General features: G+C 48.8%; 1 protein-coding gene across 2 annotated transcripts in view; it reads left to right on the forward strand.

Annotated features, from left to right (window-relative positions):
• AR (androgen receptor) overlaps positions 1–16,202 on the forward strand; it is a 104,937-nt gene that overhangs the window by 34,820 nt on the left and 53,915 nt on the right. Inside the window, exons 2-3 of one of the 2 annotated variants that reach the window (XM_080366243.1) lie at positions 4,008–11,216; positions 13,915–13,971. In XM_080366243.1, coding sequence (XP_080222369.1) covers positions 10,282–11,216; positions 13,915–13,971 — 992 coding nt within the window. In that variant the 5' untranslated portion in view covers positions 4,008–10,281. The remainder of the gene's footprint in view (positions 1–4,007; positions 11,217–13,914; positions 13,972–16,202) is intronic. The other variant, XM_080366244.1, reaches the window with a different exon arrangement.

Raw genomic sequence — 16,202 nt, forward strand, 5'->3', positions numbered from 1 at the left:
ATGAAATATGTAGAAAACTGTCAAAGAGATGAAATTTCTAAAGGTTGCAATCTGAACCTTCCTTGAATGAGCATTAACCCCTCTGTATTCCCAATGATTTTTCCTTCACATCTTAGGAATACACTCAAAATACTTTGCTTTTCTAACTGTAGTGTATGTCTCCCCAAGGTAAGTCAGAAGTTACCTGAAATCTGGAAACTCCCTGCATCCCGCTGCAAAACCACACTGAATGGAGAGAGTGAAACAAGGGGAGGCAGCACCTGCCCTGCATGCAGAAGTCAGTACTGATCTCTCCATTGACTTTGTTTGGTAGGAACCGAGCATTCCAGAGATCCCGAACATGGGGCAGGCCATGCTGTAACACAGAGCTACAATCTGCCTCCTCCATTCTGCTCCCCTCGTGCTTCCTGGGACCCTGCCCTGGGGCAAGTGTAAGATGCACATTCTGGCCCCACTGGCTGCTCCGGTGGTCAGCTGCCTCCATAGCAGAGCCATCCCATCTCTACCTGCTCCCCGCCGGAGAGAGGGGACAGCCCCCCAGAAGAGTGACAGCAAAAGGGAGATATCCAACATTTGCAGGGGACATAGAGGGAACAGTTCCGTGAAAAGAGGTGGGAATTCCCACCCAGTTCCTCCCAGGGGTGGTATCTCAGTAAATACCACTGATGGGCTGACACGAATTTAAAATTCTTCTTGGCAGTTCAGTGGTTTAGGGTGTTAATAAGTTGTAATTGATAATGAAACTACTGTGTTGATTAGAATGGCTTTTTTTTTTTTTAAGTGGGTGAGTGTAGGGGAAGCCTGCACCACAGTATGGGTACCTATTACCCTATTTTTCAATCGCTTTCAGCTGGACACTCTTACCTACCCTTCCAATCTGCACCCAGCCCACTGCTCCAGCTGGAGGGCAGCCCATCACACAGAACAAAAGCTGCAGAGAGATGAATCTTGTTTTTTGAACCACTAGGATGAGGGGGCAGGTGCGGGAGAAGGTTAATTACTTGCAGGCTCTTCTTCAGACCTCTCCTAAACTGACATGTCCACTTTTCCCTTGTAGAACTACAGTTTTAAATAGTCGCAGTCTTGAACCCATGCTCAATAATTCTCTGCAACTAAAGAGTTCTCTGCATTTCAGTGGCACCACTGCCTTCAGTGGGTAGGTATTGGTTAGGGAGGTGAATCCTGAGCACAACAAGTGAATACACGAGTGAGACCCGGACAGAGCTCCCATACAGAGCAACTCAATTTAAGACCAAACAGGTCAGCGCTGGGTGCTGTTTGTGTTAGCTTGTACCCCAAAGAGCAGTTGCCTGTCACACCTTCTTTGCATTGTTTTCTGCTATGGCGAGCCCTGCTGCAAATCACTGCAATACAGAAAAATCTATTCACAGAAGGCAGTAAGTTTTCCCTTGTTGTGCAAGGCCCTTATCCAATAATGCACAGTGGACACACGCTGAATATTAAGCATAGAGGACTCATAGACTTGAGCATATGAGTACTATTTGCTGTACCAGGGCCTAAATGATTTAAAATGAGATGACTACTGCAATTTTTGGTTCCTGAAATCTTGATAAGAAAATCTAAAACATTCAAAGAACAATGACTACAGTGCTTAAGCTGAAGTAGAAATTTTACAGACAAGGCTGAACAAATTTCTTGCAGTTAGTTTAAAAGCAGAAGTTTTAAAAGTATTTTTGTGCGAGGCACAATCAGCTCGCTGAAGATGTGTGACTTCATAGTAGAAAGAAACCAAACGTTGCATACAATAGAATTTTCTGTCTATGACCAGACTGGCAGATGAAACTGTCTAATTTCCTATGACAGTTGCATCGAAGAATAACTATCCTCCATTTACTGTTTGCTGTCCTTTAGCACAGCCTGAAGAGTATTTATAGCTGTCACCCTATTGTATCTACAGAGCATGGAACATTTTGAGCCAGATTCTTATACACAGGGTTGCACTGAATAGCCCTGCAATCATCTCCTTGGAATAAGTTCCTACAGTGTAAGATACTCATACTCTTAACTCTCACCTACCTGGGTACTAAGACTCTGCTGCTAAATCATACTCTAACAGGTTTGCATCACACAAAAAGGAAAAGCTAGTAAGATAAAGATTCCTAGCTAATACAATTAGAAAAGGCATCCCAAAGGATTTTATTACTACAGCAATTGCAGTGTATAGTTAGCTCTGTATACAAATACATATATAAATACAGGGACCCCCCCTGCAGTCAGTGAAGGCCAGCCCCAGCTCTCAGTGCATGCCAGACTTTCATAGGCTAGTGTTACTGGCATTTCCTTATCACACTGTTTAATTTTAACTTCAAGGCAGTTGTCTCAGCCAGCTAAAATACCACACAAGGATGAGAATTTATTTTAAATTTGCAAAGCTTGCACATCAATTGCAAACTGCTCCTTACCCACATATCTGTAATCTTCTGGCACAATCATTTCCACTAGCACCCCCGGCAAGCACGTATCTAGCTACCACAAGGAACCCCTGTGCTGTTTTCTTCCTCCCATTCTGAAAAGTCAGTGCTTCTTTGGTCTTTCTAACGATGAGCAATTGTATAATGTCTCCAGAGAGCATTTTCACCTGTTATAAAACTCCTGATCTAGTTCAGCTGCTTGCCAGGGAAAGCCTCCTTGAATTACCTCCTCTGACTCTCTAGAGAAGGTGTACATTCCAGCTGAATAAAATTAAGTCTCTGCAGAGACATTTTTGCAGTCACACCACACAGAAGTAGCAGGTAATTGTGTCTGCCTGGTGTTTCTTTCCATGGGGTAAGAATCTGGTGGTCTGGCCACCTCACTACTGGCAATTTTCCCTCACCTCCCCCTTGCCCACTCCTTCAGATGGTGACTGCGTGGTCCTGCCAAGGCTTTCTTCTGAGGGATGCTGTGGGTGAGGGAGCAACCAAGGCATTTTAGGCAGTGTAATGAAAAGCAGCGTTTCAGCAACTGTTTGTTTTTTTTTTTAAGGATTCAAAATGGTAAATGCTAATAAGGGCTGGAAGAGTCAAGCTTTTAACTCTGTGTTAAGTTGTGCAGGTGTTGCTGAAGGCAGTGCCAAAAGTGTGTGCACCCACCTCAGCCCCACCCCCCAATATCAGTAACGCAGAAACAAGCTACAGAAAGAATGTAGGAAACATTTATGTAACGGCCAGTGTGGTGTTACCAACACCATGATGGCTTTGTCTTACTGACTCAGTAACACGTTTTCCTGGCTAAATATCCTACATTTTCTTTTTAAAGCACCTTTCATGGGCAAGTGAGGCCAGTCATTAAGATGTGAGTATGACCGGGGTTCTAAAGGACAGTGACGCACAGTATTAGTATAAATATTGTCATGTTTTTGGACTTACATAATTCTTCTCAATTTTAGGTGTCTTTTTAAGATTGGTAGCACTAAATAAAAACATGAAAACAGAGAGAGAAAAGTTGTTTGCTCGCTTCTTTTTCATGGAGGCAGAGTGCTGGGAGGAGGAGGAGGAGGGAAGGACGGCCTTGCTTGGAGAGGGTGTGATGTGGCAGGAGGTGGAGGACACGGGGAGTGCTTCGGTGGCTTCTCTGCGCAAGGGGAGAGACCAGCAAACCTGAGTTTCACAATAATTCCACCTGCTCTCCTGACTGCTCAGGGCTCTGTAGTGCTGGAGGCCAACGCCATACTGTACATAGTGCTATGAGCCACAGGGGGGGTTGGATAAAGCATGCTTTAAATGCTCAGAATTAAAATAGATATTTAATTCCTTCCATCTTGTTTTTGCGCACAAGCAGCACCGCAGTGAAGGAAGCTGCAGGTGGGTTTCCCTCCACAGCACTGGAGGAAACGCTGCCCGTCCTTGGCAAACCAAAGGGACACCGTGTCACGGGATGCCCTGCCTGTCCCTCTGGCAGTGCCGAAGCAGAGGCGCTGCCCTCCCCCTCTGATGGGGAAGGACCAGTCGGGAAGCGAAGGTACACAAAAAAATTATATTTCATAGATTTACATGTTGTTCTTCCAGGATCTGCTCCCGGTCCTTTCACCAAGTGATTCCTACGCAGACGAGGCACCTGCAGCTGGAAGCCAGAGGTACCAGTGTTTGGGCAGAAGGAGCAAGCTGATGGCTGACAAGAGGTTGCAGCATCCTCAGGAAAGATAAAATGGTGAGCTAAAAAAATCTCCCAAAAACCAGAGAGGCTTGGGAAGGAAAAAGGGAAGCTTATTTGGTCAGATGTTAACTAAAATCCCTCATATTGCTTTTTGCTGTATCTGGGTGATAAATAAATATAAAAGCTACATAATGATATATATTATTATAATAATAAACAAAGCTAATGATAAACTATAACAGAAATTATTTGATTTGATATGAGGGTCATTAGAAAGCAAATATTAGGCAGTTTTATCAGTAAACAAGCTTGTGTAAGTACCAAACCAGAAGCTATAGGAATACAATATAGTTAACACAGAGCGGGTTTTAAAGTCCCAAAGGTTTTTATGTCAAATTCTCATGTACTCTCTTAGGGCAAACCTTCTGTTAATCTGACATCAGTAATTAGTGACTGGTTATGTGAAATCCTTTTTAATTTTAGCACTGTAAGGGATATGATTGCTTGTGGCCAAAGAGATTCTAATTATATGCTTGGTCTCTATGGAGCAAGTTTAATAAATCCAGCTGTATGGGAACCATAAAGGTTTTTAACATGAAGTAACGGAAGTAATAGCTTGCTCCTATTTTCTTGGATATCTTTAAGATGTGCCTAACTTCAAGAAGTACATGTTCTTTTTAAATATTTTAAATGGAGAAACTGCTTGTAGGCTACATATAGCTGAAATAACAAAATACATGCAGAATTTTTTTTAAGTTAAGAGAACAGAGAAAAATATCTTTAAGGTTCTATAAATGGGTTCCTTTCTGAAATGTCTGTTTTGTGTTGCAGTTCATGTCATGCAGGTGTACACAGTGCACTGCACTAATGCTTTTCCCACCCCAAACACCCAAACACATAAATCTACATCTTGTTTTACAGCTAAGCACAGGTAACCCTGTCGATTGCTTTTTATTTCTATTTGATACACATATGACTTGCTGGTTGTCCAAATAACGTGTATTCTGCTGTACGGGTCAGGCTAGTAGAAGGTTAATCAATATCAAGAGTTTTAATTCTCTATTTAGATAAGAGAAACAAACTGCAAACATTGATCTGTATCTTGTCCAGCACTGCTGTTTTCAGATTTTTCTTAGCATTTGTTACACTGAAGAACAGTGAATGAAATATTTCTTAATTATATTGTGATTATTGCTTTTATTTGTGTGCTGTATCAAGCTGCATTTAAAATCAGGTAAAATATACACGTGGAATTTTAAGATTTTTTTTTACAGTTAAAGAAAATGCTATTAAATTCTAAGTATGCAAAGACTTTATTATTTCAATGTAAAAAACCATTTTGTTAGATAAATAAAGCGCTATCCACACATAATGCATTGCATCGACTGCACATGGTCCCTGTTTCCTTCCTGGTTTTAGAAGTTGTATATCTCCTCCGTTCACATCCCATTTCGAGTAGAGGACACCAACAGAAGGGTTTTCCTGCCTTTCCCGGCTTTGAGCACATGGGCTACTGAGCTAGACTAGTTGAGTGAACTAAAGTGAAAAACTCCCTCTGACCCGTAACAAGACACTTGGAAACAACAGTTTAACTTCTCGATGAACTTTAATTTTAGGTGCTCAAGTAGTGACTTCCACCAGGCAAATGACCAAAATTTCTTTATGATCCTGGGAGCACATACAGAGAATGACGTGATGTTTTCATGTTTAATTTAACTTATTTTTATCAACTATATTAAGTTTAGACATGAATCTAGGGTCTCATTTTTTTTAAAAAAATAATCAATATGCATTAGTTTACATCAGTAAACCACTCATAAAGGAGAAGGTGACGCTTCTCTTAAAATCATTTTACGCACTTGACGTATTTTATTTTCAAAATATCTGCTTTATTTGTCTCTTTTCACTCCTCTGCCCCATGATACAAATTGCCACCTCTCCGAATGCCAGGTGTTGCCAGGTGGATTTGCTGCTGTATGTTGGATAGCAAACCTGGCTGACAGCTGAGCCCCTTCTGACCAGACAGAGGACGGAGGCAGCACACCTTCACAGACCTGTTTTCACTCAGGGCTTATTTTCCACCTACATGACGCGTTACCCAGTTAGGAAAACAAGCGGCTGTGGGGAGATGGCAGAGAGGGGCCAGGTGCCGGTGGCCCCCAGGAGCCATGGGCAGAGCTCAGCTCTGCATGGGGCTGGTGCCACTGGCCAGGTGCCACTCACCTTTGCTCCAGCAAAACACTCCGTACCCCTGCACGCCTCTCCAAACATGTTGATCTGTTTTAAACTGCAGCACCTTCAGATTGGATGTTCACCCCAGTTACTGATTTTAATGTTATTTTACTTAACAGAAAACAACTTATTATAACCCGTACACTCCAATTTAATGAATAAAATCAAATACGACTGGATCATAGAAAAGAACACTTTGGTATTTATGAGGAAGTAAAGCAAAAAAAAATACTTTCAGCCCGCCTTAGTGTTTTACAATAAAAAAAAATCAAATGCATGAATACCTTAGCCACAGACACTGACAGCCGCACATAAGGTTCAAGCAAATAGTCCATAACACACTCTTCAACTTTGTTCTAAAGAGAAGCATAGGCTCCCACTTTTCTGAAATGCCCAGGGAACACTTTGGTATTTATGAGGAAGTAAAGCAAAACAAAATACTTTCAGCCTGCCTTAGTGTTTTACAATAAAAAAAAAATCAAATGCATGAATACCTTAGCCACAGCCACTGACAGCCGCACATAAGGTTCAAGCAAATAGTCCGTAACACACTCTTCAACTTTGTTCTAAAGAGAAGCATAGGCTCCCACTTTTCTGAAATGCCCAGGCTCATGCTGCTGCTCATTTTTCACTAATTTGATAATCAAAACTACAGCTTAGCGTGCATACAGAAAAAAGACTTTTGTGTAGGTTTTGCCTGGTCTTTCCATAGATTATGCCTATTTTACTGCATTAAATTACAGCTGAGAATGTAAGATGTGAGCTGAGGTTATGGCTGCCTTCTGAACTGTAGAAAGTGATTTTATGGAAAATATTTAAGTCAGCTTTAACAAAACAAGGAAAAGAACTTTGAAACCTGAAGAAGGTTACATTTAAATATTTGTAAGATAACAAATGCAAGTGAAACACTCTCTGTGCATTAGTGGTACAGATTTTTCTTTGTCAAGCAGGTATAAATAGTAAAATACATGAAGCCTTTAAAAAAATGCATGCACAGCCATACACATACGCACCCAGAAAATCTATTTTAAAATAATTTTTAAAAGAAACAGGCAAATACCAGGAAAACAAAACGCTTCAAAACGCTTGCAAGATGCCTTTTTAGGAAAGAAATAGAATTAAATATATATATATATATATATATATATATAAAAATTATTAGCTTCTTCAAATTTATGTGGAGATCTAATCACAGAATTGCTTCTAAAACAATGCATCTTAACCACATAGACAGTAAGTCAAAACTAAAGTGTTGGCTCTGCAAACTGAGAAGAACATAAACCATTTTGCTGTCTTCCTTTATGTGTGCCTGTTGCGATTAGCATCTCACAAACCCCGGCAGCAAACGTCAGATTGTGGGAAAATCTGTGCACCTGCAGATGTTGCAAAGATAGGAGAGGCCAGGAGAATGCCAGGAACAGCAGGATAAGCACCAGCCCAAGAGACAGAGAGCCAGGAGACATATGCAAAGCCCCAAATACATCCGATCCCAGACAGAAAGGTCTATTTGAACATAAAAAGTCTAATTCGTACTGAGGTCTTTGCTGCTCATGGTGTTGTCAGTGCATACAAACCGAGGATGTTTCTTCCTCGGTGGGAACGGTGGTGTCAAAGAAAGCTATTACGCAGCTTGGCAGAATTGCATGCGCGAATAACCCGCTTTTTCTTTAAAGCACAAAGCCATCTCTTGCTCAAGTGATACTATGCTAATCTCTGGTCCTCAGCTTTTTTCAATATCTTTCTTGATGCTAATCATGAGAATCATCCCCTTGATGTTTTACTGCGTACTTTTTACTCCAGAGACTTGACAACTATTGCAGGCTGAAAGAGCAAAGAGCCGGAATCTGCATCCACTTGGCAGGCATCTGCACGGATTTGTGGCAACAGATAATTTTCTGGAACAAGGGGGCTTTTTTGCAACATTTACAGGGAATGCCATAATAAGATTCAATTGTGAATCCTGGGTTTGCGCCTCCAGGTTTTTGCCATCGTTTTTGAAGTGTGGAGCAGCTTTGCGGTAAAGCTAGGCCATCAGTGTTACAGCAAGGATGAGTTCGTGCATTCATCTGTGTCCAAGGAAAAAAAAAAAATCTTTGAACTAGTGGTACTAATCTTTCAGAAAATCCAGTCAAGGCTTTATACCAGCTTTTTGAAAAGCATTGCTGCCTCCCTTCTGCAGGAGACACTTTCCTCACAAGAGAGGCACCCTCCATGCTTGCTTGCCCTCACATGGGTAGGTGAAGAACAATTTGTAATGTGGTTCACGCTTGGCCACACAAACGTCCTCCTTGTCTCTACAGGTTTCTTTCCATCTCTCCGAAACACCTCTCTGATCCTCCCAACATGTTCCCTCTCCTCATACCTGGAGCCGCAGCTCCCTGCCAGCATAGGCTGGGCTGTGCCCAAGTCACTGGGCTGGGGGCTTCAGGGGCACAAGTAGAGGGACCCCGCACCGAGCCGGGCCTGTCTCCGGAGCTGCAGATGGGATTGATGTGACCCACCAGCGTCTGAATAGGCACTCTGCACATATTCTACAGTATCACCCTTGATTTTCACCTTTTCAAGTTTTAGCTGCGCTGCTTTATTATTTAAGGGGGCTCTGTTACTTGTCCTTAGAAACCAGCTTGGTGTTTCATTCATACTGAAAGCCTGCAAGGTTCCTCCGGAGCCTTTCTCACCAACGGCCCAGAGGAGCTGGGCACAGTCCTGGCCCCACCACTGCCCGCTAATGGGCAGCGATGCCAGCTATGCCACCCTCGCCTTGCGCACCAGACCTCTGCCTTCGGCTGCCACTTTGCTGAGGGTCCTCTGGCTGTACAGGCAGTGTGGAGGACGCTGCCAAATTTCCCTTGGCTGTACTTAGTTTATTTATCTTCTATGGCTTGTAAAAATGCTTTTAAAAGACTGGATATGAGTCTCTGTTTCCCCGACTGGCTCCACTTCTCCATCGGCAAACAAATGATTACATTTTTCCCTTTGTCTCCACAGGGGCTGAAATTAATGGGCTTATTTTAACCCCCCTCCAACGAGTGCGATTCCCTGAGCAGCTTGCCTGGGGACGGCGCCTACCAGAAGTTGCTTTAGGACTGTTACAGGACCAGTAAGGGGAGCTCAAGCCTTGTTTGTGATCGGTCCTACACTGCCTGCCAGGCAGGGCTCCTGCAGCCGCGGCGGACCGGCGCCGCGCTGCACACAAGATGCGCTGAGCTGCCGGTTTCTCGCTGGGGCGAGTGGGGGCTGCTGCGGATGCGGGGACCAAGTCTCCCACGGGGAAGGCAGCGGGCGCCTGGCCCGGCGGGGGCGGGGGGGGCTACGGCCGGGCAGGGGCGCGCAGGCTGCTGAGCACCGAGACGGCCGGGGCACAGTGGCCAGCAGTGCTGAATCCCGGCAGGGCCGCGGGGAGCGCGGCGGGGCTGCACGGCCCCGCTCCCCTGGCCCCGGCCACGGCCCCTCGGGGAAGGGGGGCAGCCGCAGCCGCGCTCCCGCTCCGCCCGGCCGGGCGGTCGCTCAGAGACCGCGGTGCGGGGCGCTGTGCCTCGTCTCGTCTCGTCCCGTCCCGTCCCGCTCCGCCCGCCGTGAGCTGCCGGGCCCAGGAACCGCGGCGATAGGCGGCGGCGCTACGGGCCCACTGTCCCGGGGCCGCCCCGCGGGGCTGGGAGGGGGAGCCGGGCCGGGGGAAGGCGGGCGCAGGGCCCCCGGCCCCGCCGCAGGTCCCGGAGCGGGGCGGTCTCCCCGCCGCCCACCCCGGCGGAGCCGCCGCACCTGCGCGCCCGCCCCGCACCAACTTCTCCGCCTGTTGCGTGCCGCGCGCGACCCCGCGGCGGGGATGGGGCAGCGCCGCCGCTAGCCGGGGGGCGGGCGGCGGCCGGGGGGGTGCCCGCGGGGCTCTCCGCCCGGCTCTCTACCCCTGCCTTGCCTCCCCTCGCCGCTTTCGCCGCAGGGCGCTCGGCGGGCATGGAGGTGCAGCTGGGGGTCGGCCGCGTTTGTCCGCGGGCGGGAGGCAGGACCTTCCGCGGCGCTTTCCAGAGCTTCTTCCAGAGCGTCTGCGAGGCTTTCCAGGCGCCGCGGGAGGAGCCGGGTGGCAGCCTGCAGCCGCCGCCGAGCCCGCCCGGGGCAGCGCCGGGCTCGCCCGCCGCCCAGCCGCCCCGGGAGCCCCGCGGCGGCGCCGGCCCCGCCATGGGCTCGCCCTTCCCCTGCGCCGGCGAGCTGCGGGAGCTGCTGTGCGAGGCGGGCGCCCTGCCGCCGCCGCCCGAGACCGAGCCGGCGCCCCGGGAGGACCCGCTGGGCGACAGCGCCAAGCAGCTCTGCCGGGCCGTGTCCGCCTCCATGGGGCTGGCGCTGGAGCCGCCGGAGGCGCTGGAGCCGCTGCACCGCGAGGACTGCATGTTCGCGCTGCCCGCCGCGCCCCGCGCACGCCCGCCCGCCGGGGACCCGCCGGAGCCGCCGCCCGCCCCGGCCGCCTTCGCGGGCGCCGAGGCCGCCCTGGCCGCCACCGCGCCGGGGCTCTACCGGGGCTCGCCGGGCGCCGCGGCGCGCCCGCCCGCCGCCTTCAGCCTGGCGCCGCCGCCCACCCGTGTCAAGCTGGAGGGGCCGCCCGGGCCGGCGGCGGGCGGCGGCTGGGGCGCCCCGTTCTGCTACGGCACCGAGCTGGCCCCGCCGGGCCCCGCGCCCCCCTGGGCCGCCTTCTTCGCCGAGGAGGAGCTGCCGTACGGGCCCTGCGCCGAGCCGCCCGCCGGGCCCTTCGGCTGCAGGCGCGGGCCGCCCGCCGAGTCCGCCGAGCTCCCCGCCGACGCCTGGTACCCGGCGGGCCGGCCGCCCCTCGCCACCCCCGCCGCCTGCATCAAGAGCGAGCTGGAGCCCTGGGCCGAGGGCGGCTACGGCGACGGCCGGTGAGTACCCGCGTCCCGCCGGCGCCGGGACGCTGCGCCCCGCCCCATGCATCCCGCCGGCGACCCGCATCCGGCCGGTATTCTGCACCCTGTCTCCTGCCGGCATCCCTTGTGCCGCTTCACACCGGCACCCCGTACCTCGCATCCCGCCGGCACCTTGCGTGCTGCATCCCGCCAGCATCCTACATCCCGCTAACACCCCACATCCCACATCCCACCGACACCCCACATCCCATATCTCACATCCTGCCGGCATCCTGCATCCCACATCCTGGTGGAATCCCGTGTCCTGCATCCCACATCCCACTGGCACATCTGTGTCCTGCATCCCGTATCACACTGGCACCAGCACCCCATGCCGCCTCGGCTGCCCTGCTGCCTTCTCCTGCTGCCCGGCACTTGCAGTGGCTCCAGACTGCCCCTGCCCTGGCTGCCCCGGCTTGATGCACTTCTTGGCTGTCGGAGTCTTCCCTTGTAGCAAAATGCTGTCAATTTGGGCTTACTGGGCAAGATTGTTCCAGATACACTGTGCTAAACTCTGGGATTCTCTGCCATCCCCTTAAGGCTGATGGCATTTGTCTGATTGTGTTATGCCTCTGTATCCCCCTTCTCTCAGCTGCTGGGAGTATGCAGGAATCGGGATGCTGCACTCATTGAAGCATGGACCAATCTTGAGACAGTTAAAATTCTCCTTGCATCTTGCTCTGCTGTGAGCTAGATGAACGGAGAATAAGCTGTGCAGACCAAGCTGAAACAGCTGAGCGTATGGACAGAGAAATACTGCACGTGCTTTGAAGCTCTGTTTTAAGTACAGATACAAAATGTGTTTTACAGTAGCAATAAGAGTATTTAGGAATACAGTAGAGGAGGAAAGGTTTGTTTGAGAAGAAGGATTTGATGCAAAAGTAATTTTTTCCTGGTGGATTAATCTCAGAAAAGGAGATTAACTGTCTGCGTAAAATAGGTATACACCATCTAAAGCAGTGGGCACACTGCATCACCACCTTTCATCATGGCAAAACGTGTTGCTGCATGAGAGAATCGCTGCAGCTGAGAGAAATGGGAGTGGGAACGTGGCTGCAAAAGGATCGTTTTGCTGGCTCAGAGGTAGCCCCAGCTGCAGGTGGTTGGTATGGGCTCTGCTTGGGTTTGCATTGTTGGAGTTTTGCACCCACGTGCACGCCCTGTGGTTCTCTGTCTGTTTCAAAGATTAAAATGAACAATTTTAATCTTTGATTTTCCCTTTAAATTAGCACAGGGCAACTGCTCATGCTTCTGTGCTTGTTTTGTTGCTTTAAAGTGCTCACAGCTTTACTGGGGCAGTGTAGTAATTATCATCCACACAATAATTTACTCAGGCATTTTATGAGGAAGTTGAGGGCTTGGTAAAAACAAAAGGGATAAAAGTAAGGACAGGTCAAAATGAGTCCAGCTGTGAGTGTCGTACTGGTGGCAGTTGTGTGTACCCTATGTATTTTCCTCTGGAGTCTGGATAAATCCCTGCCAAAATCAGGGCAGAGTGAGCAGGGATGAATAGAGTTGGCGAGGTTCAACTGTCCGAATGCTATTGATGGATGATGCGCGTTTTTGATAGCGAAAGGCTCAAAAATGTGATGGTTTGTTCACCTGCGAAGCCTGTGCAGTACAACCATGCACAGACAGGGAGTATTGCGTTAAGGAAAACAGGTTTGGGCTTAGGTGGTGGTCGGTTGGCAACCATAGGGGCTGGACCTGGGCAGCAGGTAAATTTTGCCCAAGTCTTGCCTTAGTGATAAATGACGTCTCCCTTAATCCTGTGAGAAATACTGTCCCCTCTGTTTCCTTACGGCTCCGTTCAGCGTGCTGGATCTCTGTCTCCGCTTCCCCTGGCACTGCAGCTCTGAGGAGGCCTGGGCTCCTACTGGCAGACTTGTGCAGGGATCAGTGGAGTTGGAGCTACTGCAGAGACCTTTTAAAATACCACTACCTTGTCCTTCGATCTCTGTTGCTCGTACAGCATTACATGGCTACTGCAAGGGCGTGATGAACTGACAGTATTTACACCATTCTCTGTGTTTGGATGCAATTTTAAAATGCTGTAAGAAAAATGGAAAGGTCTTTTGTGGTCTGGCTAAAGCCCTACATGTTATTCACTGCTGGGTTTGTATTTCATCCCAGCAAAGTCTCTGTTAACTGGGGCTTTTGATTTTCTCCTGGATATGTAGCAGTGCCAGTGCAATGAACAGTCTCCGCTGCAGCCAGAGCTGATGGCAGCGGATCGTGTACCAGCCTCCCAGGCAGCAGCGCTGGCAAGGAAAAAGGGTCATGAGAGCTGAACCGCTTCATCGTAGAGTTCCCTCACCACCGGAGGGTGGTCTGCTTTGGACCTGTGCCCCCCTGCGAGCTTGTAATGCTAGGTTTAATTTCCTGCCTTTTGTGGCATTGCATGGAAAGCTTTACCCTCTTAGCCTTGGAAAACGTAGCCTCTGCATTTTCTGAGAGTGTTGGGGCCGCTTCTGTGGGTTCGCTGCAGCTTTACCAGCCTAAGGAGAGGTGCGTGTCAGATCCCTGCACCGCTGCAGTGCCAGCAGTGGCAGCTGCGGGTGCAGCCCAGTCATCTTTGAAGAGTAAGGAGCATTCTCAGGTGTGTTGCTCCTTGTTCTTTCTCTTTTTGAATGGTCCTGCTTTGTGCTAGCCGGATCGCATCTCTTCCCTCCAGGGTGAAGCTCTCTTCAGAACCCCTGCCCTGCCCTGGTGCAGTCTGTGTCAGGTACAGGTGGGTGTCTCTTGAGTTACACACACATATTCCCTCCCCATTTATGACACTAAAACATGAACAGCTGCGTAATACTTGGGGTCTTTATATATTATATATATATAAAGGTTTTTATATATATATACATATAACCCTTTATATAAATGACCATCAGTTTGGGTTTTGAACAGAAGATTTTAAAGCTTTGAGAAGAGAGCAGGGCTGGACTGCTTGTGGGTTTGTTCAGGAAAAATTGAATGCTGGCTTCCACCTCGGTCTGGGATACAGCATGCACAGCTCAGAAAATGATGCTGTCAGCTGCCAGGGATTGCCTCAGGAGCCAACAGATGCGACAGGAGGAATTCAGGTGCCCCCCCGGGCAGGAGTGCTCCTGGCTGTTGTGTGGCATGGTGGGTGCTGTGCAGGTGCTGGGCTGGCTGCTGGCACCAGTGCTGAGCCATGACTGCTCCTGCCCCTTCGCCTGTGCGAAGGGGGGATTTGCTTGCGCTTAGAGGCACTCAAACGCTACACAGGGAACTAAAGGCATTAACACCATTTGATTTAATTTAAAGCTTTTGATGTGGTGTACCTGATTGTGCAGTAATGCTTATGTATAATTAGCAAATTAATCCAAGCTTTTTCTACTGTGGACTCATAGCTGTTTATCTTTGTGCTCTGCTTATTGCATAATTACTACCAGTGATCTCTGAGGTGACTAAATAACCTGTTTTAAGAGTGACACACAGTGTTGCTAGAATAAATCCAAGGTTATGGTGTCAAAATTACTTGTAAGACCAAAACACAGCAGTGGGCGAGTGGTGCAGGCCTATTTGGTTTAAGCTAAAGTGGAATCAAAGAAGCAGTGGAAACAAAGGTGATAAAGGGATTTAGGGCATAATTGGCTCAGAAAAATCTGTCCATGTAGTTTCAGATGTTTTTTAAGTGGCATTTGCTATTATGACTGTTACCTGTTTGGTATCCCTGTGTTTGCTGGTCACACCTGCCTGCAGATCCCTTTCTTCTGTTGGGTTGTAATCAGCTTGGGCGAGTACCATGTGTTTATGCATCACCTGGCATAATGGCTATCTAATCTCTTTGTGGCCAGCTATGTAATTGTGATACCGCTTACAGATAATACCTTTAATAATTTCTACCTATTGAAGGAGGAGATAAGATTCCGATAAAAAGATCAAGGGCAGGTTATTACACTAACAGGTGAGACCAGGCAGGAGGCCATTCTCTGGGCTGCCAGTAGCCAGCTGCCCTGCAGTGCCTGGTGACGATATTGTGTAAATATTTCTTTTGAAGACAAGCTGTGCATGGAAGAATGCTGGTTCTGCAGGCTGTCCCTCTGTCCGGCCTCGTAATACGTACTCGTGGTCCGCAGCTGCTGGTATGGATCCATGGATGGGAAACTTCGGGTGGCTGGGAAAATCATTGATGTGCTAAAGCTTTTTGATGGTTCCTGATAAAAGGGGAAGAACTGAAAGGTGATGAGTAAGAATATTTTTTTAATGCTTTCTAGTGTAAAAATTCTTTCTCATCACCTTTCAGTTCTTGTCCCTGCTGACAGGCACGACAAGGCTGTTTGAAACACAGCAGAAAGCACCAGTCCTGCCACGGTGCTGTGCCTGGTTCAGAGGAGTCGGGACTCCCCTAGGTGTGAGGTGGCACGCTACCCAGCCGTGGCGGGACACTTGTCTGTTGCGGCCTGAGTTAAGGCTGTGAAACAAGTGACAGGCTGAGGCTGGATAGCTGGAGTAGCCGCGATGTTGAAGTTCTGCTTGAGCCTGATTCTTGCTAAATAGCAGGGGATGCAGCGAGCCCCTCATGACTGGGGAGAGAGCAGAGATGGGACAGCAGCCGTGGCTCCTTGCTCTTGCTCCTGAGAGCTGCTGCCTCAAGAGCTGTGACATGCAAGCCAAAGCTCATTTATTTTCTTCCATGCTCAGCTAGCTGACTGGTTTTCATTTCATTTTGAAGGTGCTGATTTATGTAGTCTTTCCCATGAGCTAGATTTCGTTTAAATCGATAAATGAGATTTCCCTTTTCCACAGCTGGTCACCTAGGGGCAGCCCATGGTGGCGGGAGGGCAGCAATCAGCCCTTTCGAAAGACAGGCTGTTTGCCTCGATGCTGGGTGCACCGTGAAATCCACGTTGGGAGCCTGGTCCCGGTGGCCTAACTCACAGAGGGTTGGGCTGTTTTCTTTTGAAGATGCCCAGAACTGCCCAGAAAACACTCCAGGCTGGA

This window comes from Falco punctatus, assembly GCF_963210335.1.
Source record: "Falco punctatus genome assembly, chromosome: 15".
Lineage (NCBI taxonomy): Eukaryota > Metazoa > Chordata > Aves > Falconiformes > Falconidae > Falco > Falco punctatus.